General features: G+C 27.1%; 1 protein-coding gene across 14 annotated transcripts in view; it reads left to right on the top strand.

The window, feature by feature from the left end:
* The first annotated feature begins 2939 nt into the window (after positions 1–2939).
* LOC107443091 (mitogen-activated protein kinase kinase kinase 15) overlaps positions 2940–15728 on the top strand; it is a 60653-nt gene continuing 47864 nt past the window's right edge. For 11 of the 14 annotated variants that reach the window (XM_043054118.3, XM_071186821.2, XM_043054121.3 and 8 more), the window contains exons 1-6: positions 2977–3282; positions 9509–9603; positions 10278–10403; positions 13228–13404; positions 13484–13594; positions 15503–15678. In XM_043054118.3, coding sequence (XP_042910052.2) covers positions 10320–10403; positions 13228–13404; positions 13484–13594; positions 15503–15678 — 548 coding nt within the window. In that variant the 5' untranslated portion in view covers positions 2977–3282; positions 9509–9603; positions 10278–10319. Of the gene's footprint in view, positions 3283–9508; positions 9604–10277; positions 10404–13227; positions 13405–13483; positions 13595–15502; positions 15679–15728 lie in introns of all 14 variants that reach the window. The other 3 variants (XM_043054119.3, XM_071186819.2, XM_043054120.3) reach the window with 2 other exon arrangements.

Here is a 15728-nt window from a genome sequence, read left to right on the forward strand (position 1 = left end):
GAAATCTAAACTAATTTTACTAAAAATAATAGTATGAAAGCCTCAAATCAAATTTAACAGAAATATTTGTCAACAATGCTGTGATGCTTATCGTCATTCAAAATTAAAATCAAGAGAGAGGGCGAAAATTAGATTTATAGAGCATTTCAAAGTCTTTGATTAAATAAAATTACCGTGGGAAATCTCCATCGGTAAATAGTAACTTAAATACGGATAGGGTAATTCAAATAAACAATTAGGTTAAAATCGTACAATGTCACCCCATCATGGGACTAACTTAAAAATAACAATAAATTTTGGACTTGACCTTTCCTCAAATTTGTAACTTTTTATCACACAAAAAATACGATATGAAAGCAGCCAAAGGAAAGGGTTAGAAAAACAATCAAAGTAGGCTGATACCAAAAATCATCAAACAAATGGATCAAACAAAAATCATCAAACAAACATCTAAAATGGTTTAATTATAAAAAAATATTATTTGCTTAAATTTAAAAGGAGTAAGTTTCCTTTATTTAATTTAATAACAATAACTATACGATACGGCCTAAAAGCGCCAAAATGCTTAAAAAACATCACTGAATTTATTGTGCAATATTATTAAATATATTCTTAATCTAAAAATCCTTGTAATATATTCTACTAATAATAAGAATGATTAAAGCTGTTTCACTTTTTAATTGTGGCATTAGAAATAAATTTTAATACTATGTTTATAGATTTGTTTGTATATTGGTTATTATCATAGCTTTTTTAGGTTATGCCACGTTTAAAAAGTGATGATGATATGCTATCATATCATTAAGTATCATGTAATAAAAAATCAATCAAAAATAAAAAATAATGTATGAATGTTTAACACAGACGAACTGTAAAAATAAAATTATTTGCTTAAAGACAATATAATGATTAATGACCAAATGTTTTACCATATGCACTGCTTTAATAACGTTGCAATTTAGTGTAACAAATAATTTGGGTAATGTTGAATCAGAATTGAGTTATCAGCTATTAATATATAACAATAATGAGAGTAAAAATGAGATTGTCAAGTTTGTGATACGTACAGCACAGTCAGTGTTCTTCCTACGCATCTTTTGAAGGGCAGCCCGCCATGCTTGCCCTTTGATCCTAATAAATATCCCCTCTTTGTAAAAATAGGCTGTCATCCCTTAAAAACACTGCCTTTTCATTCATATTCCATTTGGAAAAAAATTAATTCACTGTTCTAATAATTATTACACACTGGTAAAATTATCTACGTTTATAGTCTTAATTCTGATTACTATTACAAATATTTACTTTGTTAGGATTATTCTCAACTGGTTAAATTTTTATAAGCATCTTTTTTCAAGTGGGGGATATTAATAAATTTTTAAGTGATTTTAAAACTATTTTTTAATTAAATAGCTTTCGTTCTTCAAAAAAAAATTCACTGTTATAGGCTTATTTTCTCACAATTTTTAGTTTAAATTATAGAAGAAATTTTTAAGCGGCTTATCAATTAATCATTTTTTTTTTCAGTTTACTTTTATTAAAAAAATATATATGCACAGAGATTGCCTTTTAGCATGCCTTTAATTATTTTTATCAACTACAAAATTTTCTCTTATGTTGATAATGAGAGAGAATTACTTTTTTAAATGTACACAAAAACACAGTACAAGAGGGTAATTTAAAAAATTGTTGAAGATAAAATTCAATTAATACATAATATTACACATTTTGATACATTTTACGGTGTTAAGTGAGTGCCCTTTTCAGAGAGGAACAACGCTGCCTTTTTTATTCCTAAGAAAAACTCTAAGCACACTCAAGATTTTTCATTTTATAACTGCTGTTAAACAGACAACCTAATTCTGGGTTTACGACTACCAATGTTCAACTTGATCCAAATCCAGAGGACAAAGGAGCCCCTGGATCAGTATACCCACAGAGGTATTGATTTGTTATGGGAACATCGAGGACTTTGTGACCTTACAGATTTAACGTGCATCAGTCACCATTCACTACACGGGGAGTCTTCGGCCAGCGGGGATCAAACCCACGATCTCGTTGACATGAGCTCAGTGTACTACCACCCAGGCTATCCGACCCCAAGATTTTTCATTAACAAAGCTGTATAAAAGATTAAGAGGTACTAACTGCATAAAAGATTAGAGTATGTTATCGATTAATGATTTAATAATGCACACTAAGAAGTGATTTACATTGATAGCAAGAAGGTGACAATACAATAAGTATAAATAGTGAATGAACCTTTAACACAAACTGCATGAATACTTTTTTTATTAACGCATAAATTGAATAAACGCTAGTATTTTTTTCTTTGGATATATGATAGCAGGCACTTCATATATCCAATAAATTTATAAATTCAAGACAGTGTTTAATAATATAGATATTTTCCTGACACAAATGTCAAAAAGATTTTTCTTCAATATGAAATAAATAGATTTATATGAATAAAATCCACAATCTAGAAACGATCTTAAATAATTGCTCTTACAGATATACATTTTGTCATTTACGTCAATGAGTTATTTTATTCATTGCCTATGTCTACACTGCTTAGATATCATAGCGTATACAGGAAGTAATGGATGTATAAAATCTCATAATCAATAAATATATTTAACACTCATTGAAAGAATATAAATTAAAGAAAACAAAATTTAAGTGCTATTTTAAATGTCTTTTACTTGTGTACATTTTTAAAACAAACGCACGCAATCATCGATTTTGTATTGTACGTATTTTGCTGTCTATTTCTGCTCGTATCTTCCTATGCTTATTTAAATTGAGATATTTAATGCATGTAGTCATTGAAATTAATTTATAGTACTGTGATTTTTGAACGAATCGAATCATATACATTCATTTTCTTCCTTACTGGATATTTCTGAGAATTATTGGAAATATTTTATCGAATCTAAGTTGATTGTAACCGTCGTAATTTTTCTGTCATAACGATTAGGGACCATCTACAAACGACAAAATTGCACTTATACTTTGTGAATCAGAGCCAAAAGGAAACTCAACACTTTTAACATTGTTTATACAAAACCCCAGATTAGAAGGTAAAAGTTGTTATGAAAGTGACGTCTGAAAAGTTTTGACCAATAAACCGAGACAGACTTATTAGCACTGATCGATTAGTCAATTTTTATTGATAAACATGGTGTTTTAGTAAGCTTTTCTGTGTATAAATTAATGAAACCTGTTAAAGAAACGGGCTCTTCTCAAAAATAAATAGCATGACAGGAGTTGTTTTTTTGGAATGTGAGTTTATTTTAAAGAAGCAAACTTAATTTATTTTCAAAAAAAGAAAATACTACTTATTTATGTATTTTTTATCCTCTTATTTATGGAAGAAAAGAAATTATATCTATCTAGTGGTTTTAATAATTTGATATATAAATAAAATGAAATGATTTTTGTGGGCTTTATTTAAATTTTATTTGCTTTTAGTACTGTGAAAAATGATAATTATAAAATTTTTGTCATGAGGAAAACTTCAAAAGGAATTAATGCTTAGCGTTAAATAAATTAATATTCTCCTTTTTAGGTTTCGGATGCAATATTTTCTAAGAAAATTTTTTTTATTTCATTAAGATAACTTACTTTCAATATTAGTTGTTAGTTTTTTAAATATAGATAATTTCATTTTTATGCCCAATTCCTTCCCCTGTTGTGCTATATTTTTTTATTAAATTTATGGGCATTAAAAATAAATACAATTTCAATTATTTAAGGTATTTATTTAGTGTTAGATATTTTATGAATGAGAACTATATTATTGGCATTAACAACTATATTTTAATTAAATATATTAGTTGCAAGGTATTGGAGATAAATTAAGCACCCACTGTTGGGAAGAAAAAAATATATTAGGAAGGTTGGATTCATTTTAAATGTTTTTATGCGATGATTAAATGTCACTCTGCATTAATTTTTCTATTTATGAATTTCATTTTGACTGTTGTTATAACATTGTTAATAAGTGTCACTTTATCCTCTTTGCCCAAAAATTTTGGGAAATAGAGGACAAAGTTTACTTATCCATACGTTTATCAAAATGGTGGCCAAGTTTTAGCCATAACAAGTTGGTCGCACACTGTTTAAAATAAACATCATAGAATGTGTTAAATTTTTCTAAATTTTAACTTATTTAACTCAAAGCAACCCACTATATGCATTTTTTCAAATTTGTGCATTAATTTTAAAATCAGGCAATTCAGGTGATGTGAACCAGTACCAATATAGAATTACAAAATTTTTGATGAATTGCAGTTTATATATAATTTGCATAGCTACTACTCTCCAGTTTTTTTTTTTTTTTCTTACACATTTACGATAATTCCCTAAAATGTAGAAAGTTTCTTATTAAAATCTTAAGAAAATAAAAAAAAAATTTGGTATAATGTTTACTTGAGAATTTGAATAAAGAATGAAGTAAGCCCTATTTATAGAATTCCAATTACAGACTTCTTCTTTTTGAAAATTTTCCTTTTTTAAAAAATAAATTCAGTGTTCTCTATTTTCATATTAAAGAATATGTTATGAATTCATTATCTATTATTATTCAAAATTATGGATTCAAAAATATCTTAACTTAAAAAAAAAAAACATTTTATATTCAAGTCAAAATCATAATTGGAATATATTGTTGACATTTCAATTCTGTAGTTTTGGTAACGTGTAGTGTATTGGTAGTTTATAATTTAATATTGTTTTGGTATTTATATAATTAAAATCTATTTATTCTAAAATTTTTGTTTTTTTTAGGTATTATGCTTTAGTTAGCATAAATATTATTTGTAAATAATTCCATATTTTCTCTTTATCGTAGGTAATTTTAAAGTTTATTATGTTTTTGATTAAGGTAGGATTAATTTCCTTTAATGATATTTTGCCGAAATGGTCATTAAATTTTGGTTACAACCAATTGTGGATTGCAAGAAATATTTAACATAATTGACTAACTTGTTGTGTAAAATTCATAGCTACCTCTTGGCAAGCCATTATATTTATACCTTAGCGTTCCAGTTAGAGCAACAAGGATAGGCGACCATAAACTTGGTGTTGTAATCAGTGTTTAAATGTAGTTATAAGTGTTTGAATGTAATTTATATGTAGTTATTAAATTATGTGTTTTTGTTTTAATTGTGTGTAAGAAATGCATTTAGATCAGAAACTTAAACTGTCATATTTTACGTGAAATTACTAAGTCTCTAAATTTAAAATTTTTACTAACTTATAGTTTATAATTAGTACAGTACAGAACCCGTTATCCGGAAATCAAAAAACCGGAAAGAAATTCAATACATTTTCCTGCCATAATTTTTAAAAAAAGTTTTTTTCCTCATAAGATTTTAGGATTTTTCTTTCTTTTTTGAAAAATGTTTACCTTACCATCATTTTGGAAATAATCATTAGTGTATTACTACATCATTTTTTCTTCTTTTTAAGATTATTTCCAAGTATATATATATTTTTTAGTTGGGTTTAACAATAAAAAAAAACTACTTTTTGTATCGATTCAGAAAACCGGAAAAATCGGTTATCCAGAATAGCGGTGGTCCCGATCGTTCCGGATGATCAGTTCCCTACTGTATAAAGTGTTTAGATACTGATAACAATGATACTTATATCAAATGCAAATTAAATTTTAAAAAAAAAATTAGATTGACGAATTCTCAGGGCTCGAAAAACCGTCCGCTCTCGGGGATCAAAAATTCCCCGCGGACAACAAATTTCTACAATCCAACGTCCGCTCGGACGGCCATTTTCCCGTTCATGTTCGTGATATATTTTCAATTTTTTTTATCTTACAAGAGTCTAGCTCCTCACTTCTAAAATGACCCTCTAATCTCGAAATACAGCAACATACTGCGCATGGTGGAATTTAGGTTTTCTCTGTCTGGGAGTACTGCAACGGTTGAAAGGGGCTTTTCAGCAATGAACTAAACAAAAAGACACATTACGTGCTGGTCTTAAACAAGAAGCGTCAACCGCAATTATGAACATCTACCTAAATGAAAAACCTCTTTCAGATTTCTGTGCAGAAACCTATGTAAATCATTGGCTTGATTGGGGAACTGGCAAACATCGTATTTGATTCATTTAAAAAATGCAGTATCGTCGGATAAATTGACATGATAATTGACAGATAATTTGACCTTTGTTATTTAAATTATTTCATTAAAGAAATACTAGGTTTTACTATTGGTAACCTAATATTTCTTTTATTACCATATAATGTTATCCTAGTATTTGTAATCCTAGTAACTACTAATTGATTGTGCAATTTATATAATTGTTAGTAACAAGTAAGAAACAATTATATTTTTATTTATTTAGAAGCGACGGGTTAGTTTCAAAGGAGGATGGGTACATTGTTGGGCAAGCCGTCCTCGGGGGCGGGTGAAATTTCTTTTCCAAGCCCTATGAATTCTTATTTTTGTAAAAAAAAATTATCAGACTTTTAAGAGTAACTCAATAAAATGTAAAATTTCTTTTTGACCCAGTGCGAAATTATTTAACAAAATCTAGTCTTTCTTTGACCCTATTTCCACTAAAAATTTTCAACCTGAAACTTTTATGTAAATTCAATTAATAGCACTTCTTTTTGATTTTCTATATTTAGTAATTTTATTCTAATTTTGTAATTTTAATCTAATAATTCTATTTTCTTTATACTGTTATCTTAGTAAAAGGTACCTTGATACTTAATGTTTCCACTTTCAAAATAATGCATATTATAGAATCAAATATAAAATATGAATTATTTAGATTAGTTTTTTTTTATTTTACTTATCAGCTTTTTATAATATAAAAATACACCCAACTTAAAACTTATTCTGATTCTCTTTTACTATTTTGTTTATTCCTTTTTACAAAAATTGTCATAAAATCTATTTTAACCTGTACTTTACTCAACATGCAAATTAACATATATCAAGAGCAGATAAGAGTGTTTAACTTTGTGTCGTAGTAGAGAAAATGTAAACGAAGTTAATCAGATTTGTAGAGATGGGATTTAGTTTTGCTTGCATTTAAGAAGTGCATTTTTATATAGCATAGCTACTGAAATTAACTAAAATTATTTTTTTTTTAAAATATTTTGTAGGGTGACCTGGGGTAATCACGATCACTCTGTTTCTGGGGTAAATAATGATCATCTAAGTTTTATTTAAAAAAAATAATATTTTTTTTAAATTTGAGACATGGACAAGAATGCTTGTACACTTTACTAAAGTATAACTACATTTACTTAATAACAGTTTTTTGTTTAATCTAACAAAATAAGTATATTTTAAAATGCTTTCTGTATTTTCCATTTCAAAGATGGGCTTCAAAATGTGCACATTTCTGCAAAGATCCTCCTCCTTCTCTTAATAATAAATATTTTGAGTTACTTTCTTTTTCTTTGATATAAAAATAGTGTAGGCTTTTGCTCAATTATTTCACATCTACTGTAAACATTATAATTGATTATAGGAAACTATATCAAATGTTGCCCCCTACAGATGGGGTAAATTGATCATTGGGGTAATTCCTGATCATTGTCATTTCTTCTTATAAATAGTATAAAAAATAGCTGATAAATAGTCAATTGTCTTTTCTTAAATAACAGTTCATATTCATTAAGTGGAGCAACTATAAAATATATTTTAACTATAATCACAAAATTTGTTTTTAACTGTATACAAAAAAAATGTGTTCTGATATGCACCATTTCTAGCTTGTCTTACCTTGCTTCTGTCTTAAATTTATGTGTGTACATTGTTAGAACAATTTTTAAGTTGATAAATTAACCTAATATAAATATGGTGAAAAATTATAAGCTTAAAAAGGATACTAAGCTTCTAGAAAGCAAAAATGTGAATTTCTTTTAATGATTGAAAATGAAAATTTCAGTGTGAGAGCTGCTGCCTGAGCTGTAGTGTTAATCTTTATTCCTGATTTTAAATAAACAGTTTTATTAGCTGCTTAAACATATCTTTTTGGTTTATTTGTTTGATCTTAATGTTTTATTTGTTAATTACCATTGTATAGTTATTTTTAGACAGCCCATTTACTATAAAAACTGGTGATCAGTAATTATCCCAGAAAATGTTCAAAAGTTTTGATTTTTCACTAAGCTTTATTTTCAAATAATTGAAGAAAATATTCTATCTAATATAATTTCCATATCTTTTATTGAAATTTGAAATAAAAAATAAATGTAGAATAATAAAAACAAACTATTTCCAAGTTCATTTAATATCAATTATAATCAAAAATATTTCAGTTAATTTATATTTAATAGTGGAATGTAGTTTTTATATGTTATTGACTGTAAAAGTCTTGAAAATTCATGTGTTTAAAATATTTTTGATGTTGCCATAATAGTAAGCATGACATTTATGTTATTTCGTAAAATCTACTAGATTTTTTCTTTGCATGTTTGCAACTATGGCAATTTCTTTATCTATTGTAGGTAGGAAATTTAAATTGATTTTTTATGTTATATTCTGTATTATGTTTATATTGAATAATATGTTAAGTACAGTGGAGCGTGGATTTTCCAAACCCTTATTATCTGAACATTCAATTATCCAAACTATGACCGAATTCGTTTTTTTTTTTTTTTTAAGTTTAGAATAGTTTTTAACTTATCGACAATTTTTCTAAATTTAGAAGAATAAATAATATCCACTTCATTTGATGACCATATTTTATTTACAACCAAAAATAACATCTTTGAAACAAAAGTCTTTGCTGGATTTCTTTTGCAATGGAAAATTAAGAAAAATGTGGTAAAATCAGTAATCAGGGGTTTGTCTAGGTTTTTCCGAGAGGTATCTATTTTGTGAAAATTTAGACATAATATGTGAAAAATTAAAAATGATATTAAAAAATCAACACAAAAACATAGTAAAAATATAGATTTATCGTTTCTTAAGGATACAAAAATAAAATCTTAAGAAAAAGTACTTTGCGAAACTACCGGTTTTCCTAAAATTGAATTTGTGAAGGTCCCGCTAAACGGTAGTAAATTCAACGTGGACAGACCCCTGGTAATTGACAAAAAAATTATAAAAAGCTGAAATGTGATAAATAATAAACATATATTTAAAAATTGAAAAAAAAAATACTTTTAAACACGCCAGAACTATTTTAGATAGTACTGCCAGTCCTAAGCCTGGAAAAAGTGAGAAGGGAAGTTAGTGCATAAATAATAATTAATAATTTAAACTAGATTTTAAACAACTATCCGACCTTATGATTAATCGAACCACGTTCGGTCCCGAGCAGTTCGGATAATCGGCGCTCTACTGTATTGAGAATACTAATTATTTTAGCGTCGGGGAGTATACATATTTACTGTGTGTTCCAATGGGTAAGCTTTTTTATGCTGTAACGTCAATATTGAATAATTTTTCAACTTATGTTGCTTGCATATATTTGTCTTTGGCTGAGCTCTTCATTTTTTATTCATATTAATTTTTTAATTTTGCAGAGCGTAAGCTGAGTGGAATATGGCTTTTAAATATAAGTTAGACGAAACAGACTAAATGGGAATGAAAGTCGTGGTTGAAGTAATTTTTTAATCAGGTAAGAAAAAGTTGTGCTCAATTGTGTATATAAGACTGCTCATCTAATTAAATTCCTCAGTCTAATTGTACCATTTTTATTCTATTTTTTGAACTTAAATAGGCATATTAACTCTAGAGCACTTTTTTAGTAATGATTTGGAAGAAAAGATTTTTAAAAAAATATAAACTACCGAGTAATTTCTATTGTACTTATCTAAAATAATAACTCCCTAATGTTTCTTTTTTTGAAATAGAACCATTTAATATTTAAAACTTTTGTGAAAAATTGACTCATATAAATAGCAATCCTGTAATATTTTAGACTTGTTTCCTTTCTTTTGAGTTTTAGTGATCCCCGATCATTCTTAATAAGTCTCTTTTTATAATGATATCAAAATATTTAACTATAAATAAAAGCAAAGCATTAGAAAAGCAAAACATTGCAAATTATGTAATAAAATAAGTAGTGGCATGTTAGTGCTCCAACAAGTCAGAAGTAATAGCTACACTTAGTAACTGTTTCTGGATATATCTTATTTTAGCTATCAGTAAACTATGTAAATCCTGTGTTTTTGAATGTCTTGTCCAACAAATAATCAATGGTTGGCTGGAAGTTTGTTTTATTTGCTAAACTACATCACATGTTTTAGGTACATCTCATATAAAATTTATTCAATTATAATTTTTTTCTAGACATACTTTGATGTGTGTGCGTACTTTAAAGTTTGCATAACAATGGAAGAAAATAATTCTCAAACATCAGCTGCTAATCAGTCTCACCAGAAAGCTAGAATAAATGTAGCTTGTGTAATTGACTTGGTCAGTATTTTGTCTATTTTGCACATCTTACTTTCAATATGGTTTAACTTTTTACCTATCTTCAGTGAAATTTCAGACAATGTAATCTCAAGCAAATTAATATTATTTAAAATTAGATAAATTTACGTTTATATATCTATGTAAAAAAAATAACTCTGGAATTAACAGGAATTAAGTTTCATCAGAGCAAAGGCAAGGGTTAAAACCACCGCCGAAAACAAGTTCATTTCTCTTGTCTACTAAAACTGGAATGCACTTGTGTTTTGTTAGGAACAGCTTTTTAGCTGCAGTTCCAAATAAACGTCATATTCCTTTCTTTGCTTTGATAGAACACTGATGATTAATCTCAGTTTGAGGCTTTTGTTTTATTTTTTACATAAAAATTTATATTTGATCTGCAAAAAGTAGTACTTCTATCTTTCATTGTTTTTAGAACATTTTGAAATGTTTATAAAAAGACCCCTAAATTCCACACCTATCATATAAGTAGATACTTTAATAAAGCAAAACTTTTTGCTATCTAAAGAGAATCAACATTTTTTTGTTAAAATTCTCAACAAAAAAATTTTACATTTGCTTCTGTATCATTTTAAACTAATTTAAAAGGTCAACCGAAAACTTTAATTAACTTATTTTTTCATAATTAATCGTTACTTTTTTTACTTTTAATACTATTAAATTACTAATTAAAAATTTCTTGAAATACAAAAAGCGAAACAAACTTACTAGTAGTAAATATTTTTAGACTATTCACTGTAATTTAATTTTGATGATTTTCCATTTAAAACGTCATAAATTAAATAATACAGTAGGGAACCGATTATCCGAAACGATCGGGACCATCGCTATTCCAGATAACTGATTTTTCCGGTTTTCTGAATCGATACAAAAGCAATTTTTTTTTTTTATTGTTAAACCCAACTAAAAAAAAACTTTTTGGAAATAATCTTAAAAAGAAGAAAAAACGATGAAGTAATACACTAATGATTGTTTCTAAAATGATGGTAAGGTAAACATCTTTCAAAAAAGAAAGAAAAATCTTATGAGGAAAAAAAAGTTTTTTTTTTAAATGGCGGGAAAATGTATCGGATTTCGTTCTGGTTTTTTTATTTCCGGATAGCGGGTTCTGTACTGTATTGTACAGTGCACAAAACAAAAAATGGACCACTCTGAATAACTTTTGATCTACTGATCGGATATTCAGATTTTAGGACTCAATCTAAGTGTTTCAGGGGGGTGACCTCAAATATGCTAATTAATTAGTTCAGACGATATTTTAGGTAACAAAAGGAGACACAGTAGAAAAGGAGGTACTTTCTCGGAATAAATAAACTTTTTTTTTTGGACGAATTTGAATTTTTGACCTCAGACATACAAGTTGCAATTTGAGAAATATAGTCCTAATATTTTTGTCAGGAAAGCAGTCCGAAGTTTGTAGCACTAAATGTTAATTTTATTTTTCATATTTTACTATATCCAGAGAACTTTTTAAGTGAAAATTGTTTGCTCACAAATATAAAATTCTTTTATCCAAAGATAATTCCATACAAAAAATAATTTTTAGTAAATATTCATTATTTTATTTAATAATAATTGAAAAAATTTTGAATTATAAGGTATACAATTTTTTACATAATTTTAAAGACATTATTTTACATTCAAAATACAAAATTGGTTGAATAATTACTGAGAAATCTAATTTTAAAAAAATTGTATGTTTGAAATTAAGTTGCTGAGGCACTATTCAACTGATTTTGCTCAAATTTTGTATTTCACGATGTAATATTACGTTATTTCAAATCGTGTAAAAAATTGTATACCTTTTGCAATGCGAAATTTTTTCAACTATTATTGAATAAAATAATAAGAAATAATATATATATATGCTGAAAGTAATTTTTTCCCTTGAATTATCGTTAGATACAGGAATTTTATAATTGTGTGTAAAAAAATTTCTGTTGGCCTAAATTTTCCGAGCTATGGCGGAATACGAAAAAAATAAAATTAACATTAAGAGGTCCAAACTTTAGATCGCTTTCCACACCAAGCTATTTTGACCATATTTCACAGATTGCAGCTATCCTCTATATTTTAGGGGTTTAGAAATCCAAATCAGTGGGAAAAAAGATATGTTTATTAAGATAAAGTTGATTTTTGTTTCTGATTTCTTAACTTGAAATATCATCTACACTAATTAACATATTTGAAGTCACCCAATGGAACCATTAAGATTGAGTCCTAGAACATGAAGATCCGATCATTAGATCAGAAGTTATTCAGGGTGCGATTTTCTTTTGGTGCACTGTACATTATTAAAAATGTTATTTAATTTTTTTTAAAAGAATTTTTTTTAAGAGTTAGTAAACTATTTTAAATTTTCAATATTTGGTCTTAGAATGATATTTTTTCATATTTATACTCATTTATTTTTTAAAAATACTTATAAGTCGTCATGTTTTATGTTGATATCTCTTTTGGCTGTACTACTCCTGTTTTCTTTGTTATTTTTAATATCTGATCTTTAAAATAATACATGAAGAGCAGAATAAATGTATATTTAAAGTGACAACTTAGCCATCTTTGTGTATGATTTTGCCTGTATTTGTTTACAATTTTGTAATGTTGTATCTCCATGCAAGAATGAACCCTATTAAAGTTATTTGGTGATTGCTAAATTTAAAAATGAAAAAAAAAGATTCCTGCTTCATTTCATTACAACTGTGGTAAATATTTTTCAAAAAGTAAAAAATTTAGTAGCTGTTGAAATAGTCAATATTAAATAAGTGTTAAATGCTAAAATAGTAATTAATAAATCAATTTTTAGACAATCCCTGAAAAATGTCATCAACGACAGAGAGCTTTCGACGAAGTAAAAAAAGCTTGTCATGCTGTGGGTGGTAAATGTCATCACATAGAGTTTCAGAAACTAGATTTTGGAGAGATGAATGTGATCGATATGTTTTACAATGCAGATGTTGCTATTGTGGATCTTTCAATCATGGTAAAGCAGCTCCATTTTCAGAAACAAACATTAGTACTTTTTTTTCCCTATTATCTACAATATTCAATTTTTTTCTTAGGACCAGCATAGTCCATTGTTTTATCATTTGGGTGTACGAGAGAGCTTTGAAATGAAACAAAACATTTTAATGTTTAATGACTGTGATCCTGCATCAAATGTTCCATTAAAGGTAAATACTGTGATTTTTTTTTTTTTTTTGCTTTTACTTTATCTTTGTAAATGTATAATTATTCACATCTGTGTATATCTTTAATTAATTACAATGACTAAACAATACTGCCAATATATTGAAAACTAAATCATCCAAAATAATTCGAAATAGACGAACTTAATATAGTTAATTGAAGCATTCGGATTGTATAGGTGTCATTGATTTGAAATCTATTTTCATCAATAAACTTTGAAGCTCTCTTTAAAAAAAATACTGCTCTACAACAGTGTTGCCCAACCTTTTTATCATCGCGGACCTGTCAATTTTACAGTGGCCTGCTGGGGGGGGCAGACCTTGATTTTTAATATTTTAGATTATTTTGATTTAATTGTATTCAAACATGCCTTCAAAATAGAATACAATTACACCAAAAAATAAATATAAAGTGATTTAATATTTTAACTTACTAGAACGTTAAAGCAAGGAGTCGCGATCGTGAGAGAACACGAAGTTCTTCATTTGTTCCAATGTAAATTTCGAGCCGCGCTTTCGTGTTTTATTTATGATATTTACAGTTATGATGATTGATTTTTTTTATTAAAACTAATTGAAAGAGAAAAAAGGTGCGGTAGTTTTCTTTTTAAAACATTAAAAATTTATGTTACTACCTTCAGGGGCTCCTTTTTTTTAAAATAAGTAAAATTTTAATGGGGCACAAATATTTTTGATTTGTGGTATGAACCTAGGAATTTAAATTCAGTATCAATGAAATGGGCGGGCCCGGTATCATTTGATCCGGGGGTTGGGGAACACTGCTCTATACTATTTAAAGTAATATGACCCTTTAATTAATATCATTTTGTCTAACAGATATGATATAGAGATATATTAAAATTTATTTTCACTGTTGTCCACAGGTAAAGTTACAGCTGTGTTTTTTGTAATTAACTGTATATTTTAAAAGGTTGCTTATTTCATTGATTTATGTTTCTTAGTAAGTATTTCTGTTTATTTCATTTGAATATATGTGAATAATTTTGGGATGTAGCTACTCTATTTTTGCTCAGATATCTAATTTGCTTCAAAAAGGAAATCAATGATAATTAAACTAAATTGCATTAGTTTTAATAAAAATAGCAACAGGATAAAAATTATAACTTTCAGATTTATTTAACAAAACAAAAAGGATCAATTCATTGTAGTCAGGAAATTCAAATTATTTTTTATTTTGAAGGTATAATGAATGGAATAATAAAGGTAATGAATTACAATAGTTTTATTATTGAAATTGAGAAAAGAAAAAAAAATGGATTCTGTTTAAAAAAAAAAAACAGATAAGAAAAACTCTTTTAAATCTTCTCTATTTAATAGAAATGTTCAGATAAGGGTTTCGGATAGTTGAGGTTGTACTATACTTTGAAAATAAAAATAAATATATAATTTAAGTGCCCACTTTTATATACATGATTCTACTTTGTTCGAATTATTTTTCATATTTTTAGTCATTTATTTATTTTTGATCTTAAATGTTAATGTCATTATGTGTCTTTTGTTTTTTCTGATCCATGTGTGTTATATTTCAGTTACCCTGCACCATTTCCACCTATACTCTTTTATAATTATATTAATTAAGTTTTTGAACAATGGAGGATTTATTTTATTTTAAGTTCTTGTGCTTAAATTGCTATCAAATTTTGGCGACAACCAACTGAGGCTTGAAATAAGATACTTGTTAAACTTGATGTGCAAAAGTCATAGACTCCTCTGGGCAAGACACCATATTTATTTTTGAATATATTTTCACCTTAGCATTCCAGTTAGTGCAACGAGCACATTATGTTATTCATTTGAATTTTTGTAGTCATTTATTTTTACTGATTATAAATATGATTTTGTTTTCTCTAATCTATGTGTGCTATATTTCAGTTATCATGCACCACTTCCAATTATACTCTTCTTTTATACAAACTAAACGATTCTAGTCAGTGTGTTGCAATAGATTCAGCAGGTCTAAGGCATGTTACTGATGACTCCATTGAGTCTAAAATACTACTAAACTGTCGGTTGAAGAGAAGTTTGCAGGAAGTTGAAGTGCAATCCAAGTAAGTATTAATAAAATAAATTTCATAAAGTGTGTTTTAGAATAATAACG

This window comes from Parasteatoda tepidariorum, chromosome 9, assembly GCF_982258835.1.
Source record: "Parasteatoda tepidariorum strain Cologne lab strain chromosome 9, Ptep-v5.0, whole genome shotgun sequence".
NCBI lineage: Eukaryota > Metazoa > Arthropoda > Arachnida > Araneae > Theridiidae > Parasteatoda > Parasteatoda tepidariorum.